Source organism: Pavona decussata, unplaced genomic scaffold (genome assembly GCF_977016875.1).
Source record: "Pavona decussata unplaced genomic scaffold, jaPavDecu1.1 SCAFFOLD_96, whole genome shotgun sequence".
Taxonomy (NCBI): Eukaryota; Metazoa; Cnidaria; class Anthozoa; order Scleractinia; family Agariciidae; genus Pavona; species Pavona decussata.
In genome coordinates this window covers 1,458,146-1,477,669 of record NW_028145513.1, presented here as the reverse complement: position 1 = coordinate 1,477,669, position 19,524 = coordinate 1,458,146, and the positions used below count along the sequence as shown (strand labels likewise).

The 19,524-nt window shown below is 39.9% G+C and overlaps 1 protein-coding gene across 2 annotated transcripts; it reads left to right on the top strand.

Moving 5' to 3' along the window:
• Window positions 1-1,176: 1,176 nt before the first annotated feature.
• LOC146472883 (uncharacterized) lies at window positions 1,177-18,041 on the top strand. 2 transcript variants are annotated; one of them, XM_085119122.1, is made up of 14 exons: window positions 1,177-1,323; window positions 3,509-3,790; window positions 5,513-5,700; window positions 6,476-6,697; window positions 7,047-7,273; window positions 7,852-8,045; window positions 9,029-9,197; window positions 9,427-10,251; window positions 11,134-11,235; window positions 11,995-12,185; window positions 12,219-12,261; window positions 13,690-13,823; window positions 14,781-15,467; window positions 16,274-18,041. In XM_085119122.1, exons 1-14 carry the CDS (start codon window positions 1,249-1,251, stop codon window positions 17,636-17,638), a joined length of 4,704 nt encoding a protein of 1,567 aa, XP_084975248.1. In that variant the 5' UTR covers window positions 1,177-1,248; the 3' UTR covers window positions 17,639-18,041. The 2 variants fall into 2 exon arrangements, with proteins under 2 accessions (XP_084975248.1, XP_084975247.1); XM_085119121.1 differs by having other exon boundaries at window positions 11,995-12,261.
• Window positions 18,042-19,524: the final 1,483 nt, after the last annotated feature.

Genomic DNA, 19,524 nt, shown 5'->3' with positions numbered 1-19,524 from the left:
GGATAAGGGGTTTAGTTTCTAGATAAACTGTGGTGCTGCGTCGGTGGGGAGTAGAAACGAATGTTTGGTTTATATACAGAGTTGATAAGGTTAAGCAATTATTTTCCATGGCTAAATGCAAAAATAATGTTGAGTAGCTTGTAACCGGACCAAATAGTTCTTTAACAGTGAATCGCTAACTGTGCGTCAAGCCGCGAATCAGTGAAGGTACTATAAAACTGGATTCGCGTGTTTCGGTCAGTAAGTCTATGTTGTGCAAATGCATGTTTTACAAATCCTGTAATCCTGTAATCCCCTAGTCAACGCCTTTATGTGTGCTATTTCCAACCTTAAAATCTATACGTTAAACTTCTTAAACTTTTTAAAGAAATTTCAATACATGGCAAGAGGCACTACTCCATTAAGCATGGCTCGACCAAAACGTTTCAAATTTTCACCGATTTTGAATATTTTCCTATGGAAAAACACTTTTCACAACTAATAAAGCCGAAGTGTAAGCAAGAAACGGCGCCAGTCGGCTTGCTATAAGCCTAATGGCTTTTCATTAATCTATAAAGTGCCACTTTTTGTAAAAACAATAAAATTTGTTTTCTTGCGAAACATTCATGGTAGAAATTTACCGGATTTGGGTTAAATTCAATCAGGACAGGTCGTCAGTGGTATAGTATTTTGGGCGCCACTTGACACATTAACCCAGCATCCAGCCGCATTTGAAAAACAGTTTTTGCCACACTCGCATTTAATTTTGAACAAATTTCCCTCTGGAATTGTTTGAAATTTTCCCTTAATTCGCTCACCTTATGAGGATTAAACTTTCAGGAAGCTTAAAACGCTATTTGGGAATTATTTTTCAACCAACAATACTTTTTTTTTAACTTCGGAAAAAAACGTTTATGGAGTTCCTCGTCTTGTCTCATATCGACCATCTTTTTGCCAGAATAATAAAAAAAAAAAAATCGCGTAATTCTAATTTCGTTCATTAGCTGCACTGAACAAAAATGTCTTCAGACCCATTGAAGACCATTGAAGCGACTAATGGTCTCCTATGAAGTCTTTTGAACGTTCTAACTTTCAGTGTTCAGGTAGATTAACTTATTGACCGGGCATTGTTCAAATTACCATATTGGCATGGCAACCCCATCTTTGTTTCGTGCATGTCAAATTACAAGAATCAAAGATGGCGTGATGCGTGCCGGAAAGCAAGAATGCTGAAAAAATTAAAGCCTGTATAGAACTGGCCGTAGTTAGATGTTTTCGCCGCTTGCCCGCGGGAAAGCTAGTTGGGATGGTGGAGTGGAGTGCGAAGAGTATTTGGATGAAAAGGTGAGAAGCAAATTGCTCTTTTTCTTAAATCGATTTCAAGTTGTCAGCTTGCTTGTTAATAAATGACCGCGCGCGCGGGCAGAAACTTTCTATAAAGTTTAGCTCTGTACATATTAAACAACAAAACAATCCATCGTTTATCAGTTTACTGACAGATCCGGCAAAATTTGAAATTCAGGAATTTTGGCTTTAGTTATCCTGGTGAATCGAAGATCTTTTGTTTTCTTCATCAATGAATTACAACATACAGACAACACAGCGAACACACGCAAATACAAAGGACGAGAAAAGAAAGGACTTTAAGTGAGTTCGGCCTTTTTTGAAGCGTGCTTCATAATTATTGCAAAAGGCACTTCAAAGAGCCTACTTTTAGAAAACTGTCTTTCTTATATAAGTCTCCGTAATTTTGGGAAGATATTGGTTTCGCTCGGGTCAAGACACAGTACAGGGGGAAGACAATTCAGTTATAAACAATCTGACTACTTAATAATTAACTGGCTGACTGGTAGACTGAATTTAATATCACTTCGAATACAGGTTTTATTATAAAATTAAAGGAAGAAATAAAAATCAGGGTTGCAAGTATACTACATTTTGTGAAAGGTGAATGAATTTTAAAATTTGAACAGCAGCTGCATATATACATATACGTTCATGGGTTATTCCAAAGTATAAATGCCTTCTTTGACAAGTCTTTTAAGACACTATTTGTAATTATTAAGTATGTTTAAACAAGATGAGACGAAGTTTGCTAAATTAATGAAATGTCAGAGGAGTTACTGATAAAAAATCAAATTAGCCAGGACTTAATTACTCTTGGAGTGACAGCTTGTTTACCCCAAACAAACATCCAAGGTTGGGGTGTCGCGCTATTTGATAGACCATATATTCATATTCTTGGTATTGAGCTGGATATAGCTTGCAATGGAGGCAGCCTTGCCAAGGAAATTATATATTAAAAGAATGGTTGCATGTGAAAAGCTTTCCTCATTTAGGCCTTGTGTACTGAAGCTAGTTCCAGTTCAATACCCAGAATATGAATACAGTTTGCTGGATGCATGCCCATTTCTTCATTTGTTTTTAGTTTACATGGTCTTTGTTGTTCCAGAAAACATCCCTCCAGAGAGGGTTTTTTTATTTGAGCCATTCCACCCCTCTGGTAAATTATCCCATTTTCTCGTCATACTTCCTTTAAAGATTTTGACTTTTGAGCCTGATCCCACCCCTAACCTCCTCTCCCTTAGAATTTCCACTGGCCTTTCCTTGGCAGGTATGGATATGGACACAGTCTTCAAGACTGTGTATTTAATTAGCTACATCATAAATGTTGTTTAAGTCAAACATAATGGAGAAATGACCACATGAACATGATGAGTCATGAACATGATATTCCAGTCATTTTTCACATTTGCTGTCCGACGTTTCAGTACCAAAGAGGGATTGTTTTCTTTGGATTCATTAACTATGTGAATTAATTTCGTTTGGCATTTTGAAATCATTTGTTTAACAACTGCACTGCTAAGTGGAGGTTGGGTGCCTGAGATACCCAGGGGCTTCCCCTGGAGGCCAGCTAGCCCCTAGACCAAGTACTGCTACCATGGCTGGGAATTCCTGCAACCCAGCCATGAGCCCTCACGCTAGGCATTGAAGCACCTGTCACACTGACAAGCAGTGGAAAATAGGGAGGGGAGGGGAGGGGAACCACGACAACTGCACTAAAACAGTACAATCCAGCTGACGAAGCTCCAAAATGTCTGTTACAATGTGACTGCACACTGTGATCCATGTGAGCATGCACCAATGACATAGAATGCTGGCCACTAACTGTTCTTAGTTAATTAAACTGCATTTAACTGCATAAGCAGAATTTCTGCTGCAATAATTTCATATATTAAATCAGCTAGCCTTTGTGATTCTCAATTAGCCGGTTGTTGTCTTAATTGTGTTATATGCTTTGGTGTAAAATAACTGGTTATGGCAGGTGGCCATTTGCCCAGGAGATGATACTTAATAATCTCTTCTTTTAGTAACTTTAAGTTCCTGGTTAAACATCTTAAATAGGCTTATAGTTTACGTAGAGTGAGCCAGGAGATAGAAGAGACTTAAGAAAACTGACCCTTTTAAAATATGGGAACATTTATATTCACATTGAGATTGCTTCTAAATCCTCTTTTTGCTTTACCAGTCTCCTATAGGAACTGTATTTCCTCAGTTATTTAATCCAACATTACCTCGTAACAAGTCAGCCAAGTCAACTGGCAGTTTTGTTTTGGATGATGGACAGCTCTTTCTCCCAAGGACATTTGTCACTCGCAAAGGTGCTATTCTACTTTTCACCCCAAGCGATGAGCTTTGTAACCATGGAAATGGGGAGAGCCACCACAAGAAGGAAAACGTGTATGAAGCAGGTCTTAAACTAAGAACTCTGGGGAATTTGACCAACTCTGTTCTTCAGTTTGGAAAGGAGGTGAGCTTTCCATACTAATTATTATCATCATCATCATCGCATCATCATCATCATCATCATCATCATCATCATCATCATCATCATCATCATCATCATCATCATCATCATCATCAAAACTGGATCACTGTATAATGCAATTCCAGGGATTTGATTGGCTTAATTAGCAGCCATGGTTTACATGAGCCATTATACTATATGCCCAAAAAATAGCGACCATTAAGGACGGTGCCTACTATTGTTACTGCGCATACCTTCTGCGCATCTCTAGATACTCGGGTTTCCTATGGGTGGTGCCTACTAATACAGGAATATTTTTGCGCGGTTTAAAACTACATGGAGAAAACAGAACTTAGCAAGTGCTTTTGGTATCTTAAAAGAAAATTGGGGGTAACCATGCATTTTTCAGAGATAATCAAGCGTCAATTTAGGAAAAAATCCAGTACATTGCTTCATATTTTGGCGTTTTTTAGCAATATTATTGCTTAATTATCTCTGAAGAATGCGTGGTTACCCCAAATTTTCTTTCTGGATTCCAGTAAGCCTTGCTAAGATCTGCTTTTCCCGCATAGTCATAAACCGCACAAAAATACTTCGGTATTAGTAGGCACCGTCCTTAAATTGGCTTCTTGTTGTTCTTGCAAAGTGAAATCAGCAAGAACTAGCAGTATTTCTTGATTGTTTTTAATAAAACAATAATTGTGGAATAATTATTATTCCACTCGTGCTTGTTGGATATGAGATGATTATAGCCAACTCGGCAATATGTGCCTTTTTGGCTATCTATCATCTCATATATCCAATGTGCTCTCATAGAATAATAATATTTCTAATATTATTATTACATCATACTAGTGGAGATACCCATCCCATGGCATGACCAAACTAGCATGATATGTCGATCACTAACCTGTGAGTGTACCAAAATGATACAATAATATTATTTATAAGGCAGTTTACGTTACCCTACCCAAATCTCTTTCAATGTTACTATTATCCAAATTATAAAGATTTTCCTTGAGCCACTATTATAATAATCTGTTCACTTCTTTAATAATATAATTGACCATAGGTAACTTCAGTCCTGACAATTTTGGATTGTCTTCATGGGACCAGCTTATACATATATATTTATTGACCTTCCATGTTTAACATTACTGGAATGTTTCATTCTTTCATTCCTTGTGATGAATTTGGGGTAGTTACCTCCAAAAATAATTATTATTTATTGTGTAATATTACTATTTTAATACTTTTTTAATTAGCTGGAGCATCACTCTGTTTATTTATTTAAAACATCATGTACATAATTGAGTTAATTGTCATGATTTATAATAATTTTTTTTATTTATTATTTTGTTTAAGCTCCTGCAGAATTGAACTTAGTGACAGTAAACTTGAATAGACCATTTCCGAGTTGATTTGAACCTCATTATGAAAGCGAGGCTAAGTGCAAAGTTTTTATTATGAAAATTAGTTTTCATTCAATTATGTAAACAAAACTAATTTTCGTATGAAAAGTTTTGCACGTAGCCTTGCTTTCATAGTGAGGTTCACAGCAACTTGGAAATAGCCTATTTAACTAAGATCTTGGAGGGTTGACATCTTGAAAGTCCGTAAAACTTTCCTAATGTCTTATTTTTCCAGGGTTGTCTTTCAATCCTGAAGTTTTTCACAATTTACATTTATTATAACTTTTGACTTTCTTACTTTACTTTAATGAAGAATGAGGAGGCGTGGGAAGGCATTCCAGATAACCCAAAGGAAACATCAGAAAGCCGGCTACATAAAAGAGACAAAACATTGTTTTTAAGATTTCTTCACTACCTTGACTCAGAAAACTTGACAGCTGATAAACATGTTCAACCCGGAGCTGATCCTGAATACTACCTTGAGGAACTGAAAAAATCCAGGTAAATGAAGTTTATTGTCCTCAGTTCCTTGCACACCTCATGTGGTGTTAATATAAGGCCACATGGGCGGGTCTTAATTGGAACCATCTTGCTGGTCCCAAGCTTAGATCAGGGAGGAAGGCTGGGCAGTATGATCTGTTCAGCTCTTCTAATCAGACAGTCTGGACAGGGCCGATTAATCACAAGTCAAATGTCAAAAGTTCTCTGTGGAAAAACCTGACAATCAGTATGATATACAGATACAAGGTCCAAAGGATGATCCCTCAGTCCCTTGATCCACCTCTGTTCATCCTGTTTGTGCTAAGATTTAAGGCTGTGAATTAGCCTGCGTGGTAGGTATAATTAGGGAGGGTTTTTTTTTTCTCCCTTTCCCCCTCCCTGATTATACCTGCTACACAGGCTAGCTGTGAATTTGCTGTGCTGGTGGTCTACTGCATGTATACACTTGATTAAAAAAAAGTTGTCCTGTGCAAAATGTGCATCATAAACGATGCAACCCAATAGAATTATGGTATGATCTACTTTACCACGGCATACTTCGTGTTTTTCCTCTCTGTCCGCGAGAAATATGGAAATTTTAAGTCCTAAAACCGCCCGTGGTCTATTTACTTTCTAACAAGGAGAATGCAGATAAGGTAAAATACTTCCAAGAAAGCTGTTGGGTATAACAGTTCATGGTTTATCCCTTTAACCAGACAAGGTTTTTGTTTTTCAATCGAGTGCAAATTGTTTTGCTAACTTTCATTATAATCTTCGGCACGTTTTCAATTTTCAGTGGTCATAACTCGCACAGGAGGTTCAGATCGCACACCCCATTTTCTACCAAAACGTCATATTCTGGCAACACATATTTAAACTTCTTGGAGGATGATGAGGAGATTACCGGTATAGTCGAAGACTATCTTAGGTATGGCAGGCCGGGGTGGAGCCAAAATAAGGAGCACTTGGAACATGGTGTTGTTTCATCAGACCATATGCCAGATATCGGCACTACAGGGTAAGTTTAATATCCTTACAGCCAACTGAGTCTATGCCAGGGCTTGTAAAATGAAGCTCAAACTCGCGCGCAAGCTGGTGACGCGAAATTGACGCGAGCTCTTCTCACTGCTGTTTTGTTTGGTTTGCAACGAAATGACTTTTTTCAATTTGCTATGCAAAGCTTGTATCTCTTTGCAAGTCCGTTAACCGAACTACCCATTACAATTTTGTGTGATAAAAAAAACAAAACAGGAGAGACCAACCTCATTTAATGAAAAAGTAGCTTTCGGCTTCTTGAAATTCCCGCCTAAGTAACTAGATTAAAGATTTCTAATCAAATCATTCTTTGGTTTTTTTTTCATTCACAGGCATGAAGCTGCCGAGGACGTTTCTCGTTTTTCTTCTCCCAGATCTCCCAGAATAAATCGTACCTTATCTAGCACCTTTTCACCCTCCATGCCGAGCATGTCGTCATCTTTCCATGAGGCTGAAGACTCGATTTCAAGACCCAAAACGGCTCCCATCCCACCCACCCTGGAGACTCCCAGAGCTAACCCCAGGATTACAAGTGCTAAGCCGCCTCCAGTTCCCAGAGGTCAGTCTAATAAGGAAAGGTTATTACTGACAACAGTTTCCTACCAAAAGTAAGGAGCAAAACTGAAAGGAAAAACTCACAACCGGTGCCAAACGCGAGAAACCCGCAGAAAAATTGTATAAGACACGATTTGACGATTTACTTTGACTGATTTAACTCCTGCTTGGTTGAAAGCCTTTCTTTCGTTTCTTTTCCCATGAAAATTTATTTAGGTTTCCATGCAACATGTCAGTTTTGGATCAAAACCGGGTTTAAATCAACGGAACTTTTCGACAGATGCGGAGAACGTTTCTGCGCTTGTATAAAGCATGGCACTGATTATGTCTTGTGCTGTTTATTGCACCTCCATTGAACGACGGAGTACAGTGAAGTGTGTGGCCCCTAAACGCACATTTTCGTCATGTGGTTTTCTACCACATTCTCGTTTTTCAAACGCGGAGTTCCAAGCTTTCAGTTGTATTTTGTGTGGTTTAAGGCAATCTCACCAACCGCTTTCTTAGGTCAGAATGGCGGGAACTGTTCCAGTGTTCTCTTGCATAGCTTTCATCAATGTCACTGACATTGTCATTTGTTTGCAGCTCTCGGTTCTACTCCAGGTCATTTGGATGAAATCGTAAATGCAGACGTCGGGTTCGGCAGATATCAGCGGCAAGGTCCTATTCCCTGGAGAAAGCTCAGTCGCAGTCCCTCTCCGTCGTTCCATCTGGGGTCCTCCAGGGGAGCCACCCCTGACTGCACCAAGCTGCAGCGCTTGGCCAGTCCAGATGGCAAGGTAAGTGGCCGTGGACATTAGTATCCTCCCCAGGCTTCTCTAAGAGCGCTTTACATTTGTCAGAACTGGCCGGCCAGTTCAATCATTTTGCAAACGGAATGCACCAATTTGAACGATAGTGCATATGCCACTTTTCTGAATTGCTTCAAAATGGCGCACACTATTCTCAGAATGTGCCATTTCGAAGTATTCGAAGAATCAGTCCTTCAAATTGGTAGATCGACCAGTCTGGCCGACCAGTTCCTACAAATGGAAAACATCCTAAGGCTCAATTTGTTTCATTGCATTTCAATTCAAACCTTCAACTTCAACTTCAACTTCATTAGGTGTTTGTATAAATTTACATGTACAATTTCTTGGCGCCGCAGGCAGCAAAGCTAATATAGGCGGTCCAGGATGACAAAAAGAAAGAATGACTTTAACTGCTAAGTAAGAAGGCAGACTGAGCTATAATATCAAAGATACAAGAATAAGGAAGGTTTTTGGGAGGATTAAAATAATGAAAAACTGGCAAAAATCTGACAACAAATCATCGTAGTAACCGGCCGCAGCCAAAAAGCGAAGGTTAATTTACACGTACCGATTTATCGGCTCGATTAGTATTGTCCAATCACACAGGCCAATTTACTGACACGTTTCATTTTCACGGCCGATTTCTTTTTCTGTTGGTGTAGAGCGAGGTGAAACTCTTCCTGATTAAAAAATCTGTAGTATTGCCACAGATTTTTGAATATCAGGTCAATTTTCATCCGCTCGCTGATTTTCTCTGTCGAATTGAGCCAAATCGAGCCGATTGATCAGTCACGTAAATCAGGCTTAATAAACTTTGCTTTGGATGCCAATAGACTAAGCCAAATACATTGTGTTCGTCGCGCCTGAAATGCGATGTGTAAAAGACATGGATAATAAAGTCTGTGGGCCGAATCCGGAAAAGTACGTTCATGCCTTACTATCACAATAACGGTTTCTTTTCTGTATATTAGAGCGAGGAATGGAACCGAACAGCACATGTTATTGAGGAAGAGGATGAAGCCTCGATTCCAGCTGACCATGGGGGATCTGGAAAAGGTTCCCGACGTCCATCAAGTGCAGGATCTCTTCAGAGTGGAAAGGAGGAGAAAATGAGCGTAAAACGGAGAGCTTCAAGCGCTGGTAAGAGAACTCCAGCCAAACCCTCCAACTCGATCAAGTTTGCTTTAGCAATTTCGAATTTTTGGATTTAGTTGTGATCCGTTTTGTTTGGCAATATGTCAAACGTATCACACTTGTTTCCTTAACAAAAAATTTTAATTTTATTGACTTTAATCATTCTTTAGTGATTTTAGTATAGCGTTCCGGAGATTCATTTGTGACTTACGTGACCTGCTAATTTCTTTTAAAGGGACAGCCAATAGAAAGTCTCGTTCCAGTGCCCACTCCAGTCGCAGTGCGAGTGTTTCCAGTGTATCGAATCTAAACAACAGGACTCTCTCTGCATTTTCACGTGATCAAGAACATTTTGCTCGTTCACCGGCGTTGGACGACTCAGAGCGCGATGAAAATTCACCAACATGGCCGGGAATGCGGGATGAACTTTCAAGGTTACAAGACGACTCGGCTGAGGATGTTGACCAAAATTCAACATGGCAATTATCAAGAGACATTGCATCTCCATCACGTGAAAGTGTCAGTTATCCATCACGTGATAGTCCCATTAAAAGCACGTCTCCACCTGCCAGGAGTCCTTCGGTCACTTCCCGTGTGGCTTCGCCATCCACTCGCTCGCCTTCGGTGCAGTCTCGTCGTGAGAAAGAAGCCAAATCTCGCGGCTCGTCAGCTGCATCGTTTGACGCAAATCAACAGTGGGAAGAAGCAGTAAAAGCGATTGATGGAAATGAAGGGCGAAAATCGTCTTCTTCTTCGCGCGAAAGAACTGTTGAGAGCCGCCAGAGTGATCGTAATCCGGAGGAAAACGACACAAGGACGTCCAGTGCAAAGTCCATGAATGGAGGCGCAGAAACAAAGGCGACTCTTGGAAGTGAGGCGGACTTGAACCAAGTTTCCGAGGTGGTTGTTCGATCCCAGTCGGTGCTCGAAGGTGTATATGAAGATATGCTTGCTGAAGAAGAGACTGCTGACCAGGAATGGCCTGGAGTGATGGAGGGCGCGGAAGTATCCAAGCAAGAAGACGTGAATGAAAGCGATGACAATGATAGCATTACCAAAGGTATGTTCGGTCCAGGACGAGTCAAGGGAGATTTTTCTTTAACCACTCCTGAACGTAAGAAAAAGGTTTACAGTATAATTGCTTAAATTAGACAACTTGGAAGAAGATTGTCTTCGTCTGTGAAAGCGGCAATTCTGTCGGGAAGCCTGCCAAAACTTTTAATGCTTACTGTTGATCCTAAATGGTGAGCGTTTTAAGAAGGTTTTGGTGTGGTGCTCACACGAACTTGCAATAAAACTTTGCCTATAAGGAGGCAATCTTTTTGTACAATTCTGGCTCTTTTTATTCCGGTTCAGTTCCCTAAAGAAATTAATTCCACCTATTCCTATTGACCTAAAACCTTTCTAAAAGAACGCAATTTCACCTAAAACCTTTCCCAAAGAACGTAGTTTGCTGTTTCGCTTATTCCTATTAACCAAAAAACCTTTCCAAAAAACACAGTTCCTCTTATTCTGAGTAAACTGTATTTGTTGTAAATAAAAAAGAGTAAACTGTTTTCAGTATATTCTGTTATCACTGGCAGAATGAACGGAATACTTTTCTGTTCATTCCGAAACTGATAATCGATCCTAAAAGAAAATGTATTCCGTGCATTCCTATTCCGAAATAGGAGTCCCAAATTAAAACGAACGCGTCGTAAGATTCTCGCAACAGCAAATCTTTTGACCGCTCCAAATATGCATTTGCACACTTAGAGACAAGTTGCGCCACGTTCGCCAAACACCACTGATATAAATTATCACGTCTGTTATAAAAAACAACCAAAAAATAACCTAAAACGTACAGTTACTAGATAGATCTTTCTTGAACAAGCCATCTGTGCCTTAAACGTTGACTGTTGGGGGGTAAAAAATTTTATTCTTTCGTTCTCCTTTCATTTAGAGCTGGCAATGTCGTCCCCTGAGGTTCCCCCTGAAGTGGAATTTGCTTCTATACCATCCGTGAACGTAAAAGAAAGCTCGGACCTAGATTCTATAGAGCCAGGTACGTAATGGAGAAGATGTGTAATACGTGGACTTCTTCAGTTGAAGTCGACGCGGAAGTGATGCCAAAACATCGAAATTTCCGCTTTTTCAATTCTCTTCTTATAATGTTCAACTTGCCTCAAAATACACAATTGAATATGCCACAGAAAAAATTATGTAGTATACATAGTAGTTAGGGGAAAAAAAGAACGGGTTACAAATGTACGGGACGGAAATGGATTGCAGTAGATCAAACTTGATTTGGGAGCATGTGGTGTGGAAACCATCTATTGGAACTTTAAGCATTTTAACCGTTATGTCTTTTTTATAGTTAGTATTTCTCTGTTTTCATCCTTTTGGCGATTTTCCCTTCATAATTACATGTAAGGATACTAATTAAAAACAAGATTAAAGCACACTTTTGGTACAGTGGTGCCTCATTGGCGCAAAATTGTCTGTACCATTTAATTCGCTTCATTAAACGAGGCAGTAAGCCGAGGTAACAAGCAACATCTGTTACGGCTGAACACCCTTGGCGGGACCTTGAATTTAGAGGAGATCTTGATTTAGTCTACGTATCAGTTGTTTTTTCAAGACAGCGCGAGAAGCGAACCGGATAGCCTCCGGGGGGAAGGAGCAAAAAAATAAACGATTGCTAAGAAGGCTAATATGGACTGTTTTTGCTCACAAAGCAGCAATTTTGTTACGGGTGTGAAGATTAATGCACCATGTGGCTCAAAACGTAATGACAGCTCTGATAAGCGTTCAACTTTTACAGGAACTCCTCCTGAACACGACGAGAAGCAACAGGAAACACCAGTTATAGAGGTGCACGAAGAAGAGGCTGTGACGTCACCTTTCTCAGAGCTGCATGAAAACGAGGCTTCCTCGTTGGTAACCGTTTCTGGAGAGGCGGACACAACAGAATTTTCAGTTATAAAAGGTGACACGCCGACAACAGAACTAACAGTAACAGCCGATGGAAGTGTCCAGGATTCCGAGCTTTCAGCGCCAGTGCCGATGAATCGTCCTGTCGATGTTCAAGGTAGCTTTCTGTTTTTGTTTTTGTTTTTTATTTTTTTATTTTTTTCAGTTTTGGGGTAAGCGTTCATAGTTCACAAAAACCTAAAGAATACTAGGATAAAGAGAAAAGCGAAATTTTTGTTATGGACTGCTAGGGCTCAAGATGCACCGTATCCAAATAGAGCGTTTTTTTTTTGCAATCTAGGTAAAATCAACACAGAGAACATTGGTATTATTTTGAATAATAAAAGATTGAATTGGAAACAACCATCCACTTGTCGACAAAGGTCGGTAAAAATTGCTTCTAGCAGCGGCAGTTAGCATTGAATGATCACAAGCTAGTGAAATTTGAGTGTGAGAGTAGTTTGAAAATAATGATTTTTAGGCCGTTTCTTTGAAGATGTGAAGCAAATGATTTTTCCTTGAGATTGACTGGTGTCAGTGTCTAATGCAAATTTTAAAAGAAAGAACAATATTTAAATCATTATCTGTAAACTCTGGTGATTTGTTGTACTCTCCGATAATGTACAGAAGATACTAAGGAAAACACCGATTTATTTCTTATTTTTTTTATGTTTTTATTTTATAAGCTAGTTACTGAACATTACAAACGATAAATGATTTTCCGGCGTTGAGCGATGGCATTATTTTAATTTCTTCTGTTTTTCACCCTTATCAATTACTTCACAGCTACAACAGGCTGGACAAACACGTTTTGATAATAGCTCTTATCTGTCTATCTAGCTTTTGTTAGCAAAAAACAAGACTTGAAAATAATTATTCTTGTCATCGAACAGTGGAAATGTCATCCAACGGATTACTTCAGCTGAATATATTTCCGGAAGGCCGTGATCACCTTGAGAAATTTGGATTTAATGGTAACGATAAACTAAACTTTTTTTCGGCAAAATGTTGCCTAACTCGTAACACTGGAAAACTAAAATCCTTTTTTTTTTGGAGGGGGGGGGGGGGGTGGGTGGGGGAGGATGAAGTAAATACGTCATTTAAACCAACAACAACTTGCGAATCCCGAGAATAAGTGAATCCGTTCCCTTAAACTTTCTGCGACTTAAATTTTCAACTAAAACAACCGAACAGATTATACCGTATTAGCTGACCGACAAATGTGTCTTAAACGGCCATAAACGATCTGAGGACACAGGAGACAACATGTTAAGTATTTTGGTCGATTGTTGTCGTTGGGTAGTTCTGGTAATTTAGCCTTAATGATTATTGTTAATGGCTCGAGAGAATTACCTGTATTTGTTAACTTTTGAGGGATCTCCGGTTGAGGGTGAAACGATTTTTTTTTGTAAAACACGGAAGAAAGTGTTGGTCACTGCACTCAAATATACTGACCTCTTGAAACGGAATAACCCGCAAAGGCGTTTCTTTGGGATTTTTACACTAGTTCACTAACAGCCATTTATCTTTTTCCTTTATTCTTCAGAATCTGAAAGCTCTCTGATTGTATCAGAAAAGCTCACAGAGGTTCCTCGTGCCAATTCTCCCGCGCCGATTAAAGCTGATCAAATACTTCACAAAGAACTGTTGGCGGAAACAGGATTGGAAATCGAAGGAAAGGTAAGATTTTAACAGCGATTTTCGATAAAATTTCTGCGAAGCTAATGTCTTCCTATCTTTTGTTTGATTGTTTTTGTGGTTTTAAGTTTCCAGACTCCCTAAAGGCCAAGTAATACGGGCAACAAACAATTTGCAACTTGCAAAGCAGCATTGTTGCGCGACAAGTTGAAAGAAAATGTCACCCGTATTACTTGGCCTTAGCTAGTGAATTTGATGTAATTTCTGTTCACGCCACAGTGGATTTCGCGAACAGAATATGGGAGACCTGTAGTTAGTTGGTCAAGTTTAAGGTAAAAAAGGTTATTTTTCGAAAAATACAATGCAATTTGGCCGTGCTCAAGGATACACGATGGCCTGACCAAATCAGGGAAACGTGTCGCGTGTTCAGCTACATTTATTTTGCTTTAGTTTACTTTAAATAATTACTGTGCTTCTTTGAGCAATGCTACCACCTCACACCACGTTACTTACACAGTCGCACCTCGCTACAAAGAAATCGGAAAGGAACAAAACGAAAAGAATGTTTATGAGACAAAAATTGAAACTGAACACATCAACTGAATATATTTAAGGGGAAATCATACCTGTTTGCTTTTTAGCGGAAACTGTATCTACAAACTGACAAAAATAACCGCTTACCTGACTACTCGGCGACAAGAATTGAAACTGAACACGTAAACTGAATATATTTGAGGTGAAAATAATACCTGTTTGTTTTTTAGCGGAAACTGTATCCACAGACTAAATGAAATGAATGCTTGTAATAGTATCACAATATTGCAGTCATATTTGACTAGGAAACATGAAGTAAACAGAAAACTCTTTAAGGGGAATTGCTGTCTTTCTTCGCTCTTTGAAACCAGACTTGTTTATATTCATGGAGAAATTGTCACCGCAGATAATCGAGGTCAATTGACAGCTTTTTCTCTTGCTTTAATCCATTTTTATTTTCAACAGGTGGACAATCGGCGACCGCCCTCACCTTATAAAGAAACAATTGATATAGAGAAGTCGCGTCCCTCGTCTCCGGTAACAGAAGAACAACGAAATATGCCAGTGAGTGTCGGTGAGGCCGTGAGAACTTACCTGGAGACTGGAAAAGAGCCTCAAGTTCGTGAGAGATCTGCACGAAGCAGGCGTGCGTCAGAGACTGGTAACGTGGAGACAGAAAATGCGACGAAGGCAGCGGAGAATACGAGTGCCCTAAATATGGAAGCGAAACAGCCAGTGATAAGTTCTAAACCAGAGGTTGCTAAAACTACTGTAAATAGACAGACTAAACCACACGTGTCGAGTCTGAGCGAAAAGCCCAAGGGTAAGAGTAAAGTGGAATCGAAAACGGATTTACCAGAATTGAGCTTAGTGAAAAACGACGACAAAAGCAAAGAAGTGAAAGAACCAACAGATGAAGAAAGAGAGGCCCGCCGCCAAATGGTCAGCAGTTTGCTTTCCAAACGAGATGGGCCCAAAGGTGGCAAGCTGGAGCTCGAAGGGATTGGTAAAGAGGGCGAAGAAGACGAGCCTGCGTCAGAGAGCCCGGTAATTAGGACAACTCCAACGGTTGCTGAGAGAAAGAAGAACGACTTGTCAGACCTAGCGGCGATGGTGGCGAAGAACAAAACTCCTAGTAAACCTAAAGAAAAGGTAAGTGTACAATATATTACGGTGAAGGTTTTGATTAAACCGTCGACATTGCGTTTCATACGCCGTAGATTTGCGTTGAATCGCCACTTGATTATATTAATTAGTCTCTCGCCTGGCTCAATTTGAGTGAACTTGGTCTCATTTGGAGCTTAGCCATGTTCAGCTCAAATCATTACAAGTTCGTTCAAAGTGAAGACACAGGGAGTGAAAAAACATCCCAGAACTCGAGTTAACCGTTCTTTTCACGGTTGCGTTGATACCATCGATGTGGGAGGCCTTTTAGCCAATAATAGTGTACTTAAGTGTACTACAATATGCTGTTCAGAAAACGAGTTCGTGCTCATGGTAATTGTGTACTATCATGCTCTTACACCGTGTCTTAATTAGGAACGGACACCCGACATGTTGAGTTGTAAAAACTCATGCACATTGCGGACTTTTTTTTCTGCAAATTAATGAGCATTCATCTGTCGAGGGTATATGAACTCAATTACCCTTGCACGTGGATGCTAGTCCCAACGTGCCCATGCCACTCTTAATTTCTTTCTCTTAATGAATGCTTGAGTATTCGTTTTGATTTAATTTTTAGGTCTTAATCCAGGGGCGGTGCCTCGCATGGGACGTTCGTCCCATTGCACGTACCCCTTTTGGGTCTTGCTTCTTTCTTTTTAATTTATGTTATATATTGTAAGATGAGCTGGCCCGTTTGGCTGTTATGTTGAGTACTCGAATAGTAGTCGCCAGTTTATTTGTAGTACGTGTTTTTGGCGACATTAACAAGTTTAATTCTTTTGTTGTGATCACAGAAAGCCGAATCAAAAAAGAAATCAGGAAAAGCTTCGAAATCTCCAAAGAAGAAAAGCGAGATTGCCATTGATCCAAATAACATTGACTTCGATGCATTCAACACACCTGAAATGCTGGAAGGAATGGACGACGAACTACGTCAGTTTATCCAGGAGCAGAGTAAGAGTGATATCACTTCCGCTACTGCCAATCAGTCCACTGACGCTGCTGTAGTTCATGAAGAAGTGAAAAGGAAGGAGTCTGTCCAGATCTTAGAAGTTCCACAGGTAGCACAAGAGGTTCCTCCGGAGAAGCGGGACGCACATGCGCCGTCAAAGCCAAAGAAACCGTCAAAGAAGGAGCTGGCTAAGATGAGAGCGGATCATCGTAAAGAGGAGAGAAAGAGAAAGGAAGAAGAGAAGAGGATGAAAGAGGAGGAGTTGAGACTGTTGAAGGAGCGCGAAGAAGAAGCGGTGAGAGCCAAGGCAGAAGCGGAGGAAAAGCAAAAGAACATTGAAGAAGAAAAGTTGAAAAGATTGGCGGAAGAAGAAGAGGCTAAACAGCAGGAACAGGAAGCTCTAGAGAAACTCAAGGATGCCAAGAAGAGAGCGCGTGAAGAGCGAGAGAACAGGAGAGCGGCAGAAGCCGAAAGAAGAAGACTAGAAGTTCAGAAGAAACGCGAGGAAAAAAAGAAACGGGAAGAAGAATTAAGAGAGCGAGAGAAAGAGCTTGAGCAACAGCGAATGAATCGCGAAAAAAGAATGGCAGAAATTGAAGAAGCTAGGCGGCGGAAGGACGAGTTGGAGCGCTTAGAAGACGAGCAAAGGCGCGAAGAAGAAAAGCTTTTGGCGCTACAACAGGAGGAAGAAGAGCGACGACTTGAGGAGGAAAAAATACGTGAAGCAGAGGAAGAATTACGGAGGATACAAGAAGAACGCGAGTACCGTGAGCAGATGAGAAGGATAGCTGAAATGCAGGAGGCCAAGCTGCGACATGAAGAGGAAGAAAGATTGAGGAGAGAAGAAGAGGAACATCAAAGAATGGATGAAGAAAGGCGTAAACGCGAGGAAGAGGAGCAGAAGCGAGTGCGCGAGGAACAGAAAAGGATTGAAATGGCGCGAAGATTAGAGGCCTTGGCGCGCATGCGCTCCGCTGAAGCCGCTGCGCGAAGGAAGGCGTTGCTCTTAAAGCGAAGGGAACATAATGTGGAAAGAATGCAGAACTTGAAGCATACTCGTTGTGGACAGCATATCACTCGAGCATTCGTGTTCACATACTATACTCACATACCGAGAAAGGTGTGGGAAGTACCGATTGGGTTTAGTAAGAAAAAGAAGGGCTTTGGGTCAATAAGGAAGAAACCGACTCCACCTAAACCACCGTAGGTGTTAATTTTAGTTGAAAAACAACGAACACCTGTGGTTTTCGGTTTGATTTTTATTTCATTTTTCCTTCTCTGTGCCCTAGAGTATGGTTATTTGTGAACTGAAATGAACATGAGACAAAGAAAAAATAGAAGCAAATTTTCACTACCGCAGATAGACACAAGGGATATGAACCGATGGTATTCAAAATGGCGGACGGCAGCGAAAACTCTGGGACCCGCTGCAAGTATTTTGTCACGTGACACCCACTTGCTTTTCGTCGTCAGTACACTTTTACGGGATCAAATATGGTGACTATCCGACAGCAATATTTGAACTCGGAAAAGGTGCAGTGAAGGCCTTCTATCAAGTGTGTCACGTAACAAAATATTTTACAGCCCAGGGTCCTCTCCGCCTCCGCCATTTTGAGAAATTCCTCAAATGCTTGTTTTATTTTCTTGTGACTTTTCTTAAGTCCAGCTTAGCATTCCTAATTTCGGTCGTTATACAAAGCATGCGACTCAGACAAAGGGTGTGTAAAATCTATGAACCAATTCGCTAGGAACTAAGAAATTGTTCAGTGTAGTGTTCTTGCAGCGCTAGTGAAGCTGGCTTGGTAATTTAACTACAATAGCTTGATTAGGTTGAATCGGTAGTCCTAAGCTAAGTAAAGGCTACTGCTTCAAATGAAAACTTTTGAAATCCACCACGTTGGATGGTTGCCATCCTCAAACAAGTAGTTTCTTATGAGTAAAATCAGTGCTGTGCTGTGCTAAAACTTGTAGTTAAAAATGCCTCGTTCAACTTGACGAAATGGTTACATTTTTTTCACAGAATCGATTTTCGAACCTTAATAGGATCTTTGTTGAGTCATCTCTTGAGTCAGTCATTTATTCTAAGGATGCTAGTTTTCTCGGTTTTCGGATTGCTAGGTTAAAGAGAACAGATAGACTGTTTTTCAAGGATTAGTTTTTACAGAAGATTGTAGAACATACCGTTAATGATGTATAAAATATGATGTAGATTTTTTTGTATCGTTTTCCATAAGAATAATTCAGCTTAATATTGCGAAAGTCAAGATAATTAGATAGAAAGTTTTTTCAATTTTATAGTTGGGTAGGGGGGGGGGGGGTACGGATAGGAATTTAATTGTATTTAATTGTATAAAGAAAACGCCTCAGTTATTGTTAATTTCGTATTTACATGTATCATGTTTCTTATTTACAATCGTGCTATTTAATTATCTCTTCCGTATTTGATGCCAAAGAAGTAAAGAATATATTTTTGACACATGTAAATTGAGTTCATTGAAGTTAAACTAAATTTTTAAAATAAAAATGAATAAATTGATTATTCTCTTGCTTCATTTAATTGGTAGTGTTCGTTCGTGGCAGAACTGTATAAGTGTCCTCGGTTAGGTAGATCCTGTGGCGTTTTGTTATTAGTAAAAATTTTCTGTTCGACCGGCTGAAATTAGAAGTGGAACGCGTGAATGATCTTCTGAGGTTCTCCGCTTCTTCCGTTTCGACTGGTCACATGAACGGAAATCGCTGTTCCTTGAACAAAATGTCCATTTTCATTTTGTAGGCAAAGAAACTCTTTGATCTACCAATATGAATCATCCTTTTCAATTGATGTGATGCCGAAAGTTTTGGATGAATGTGATGAATGGAAAGTGATCTCGGTATTGTTTACTATGATTTACACGGAACAATCGGGATTCCGGTTGGAAAATTATATGGTATGCTTTGTTCCCATTGCAACCTTTCTGTAATTATGGGTCTTGGTTGAAGTGATACATTTTTTTCGCTCTTTTTGGACTTTGTCCATCAAACCCAAACCTTTATTCTAATTATCACCCGCCCTTTATTCTAATGGACCATTTCCGAACTCCTTTGAACCTCATT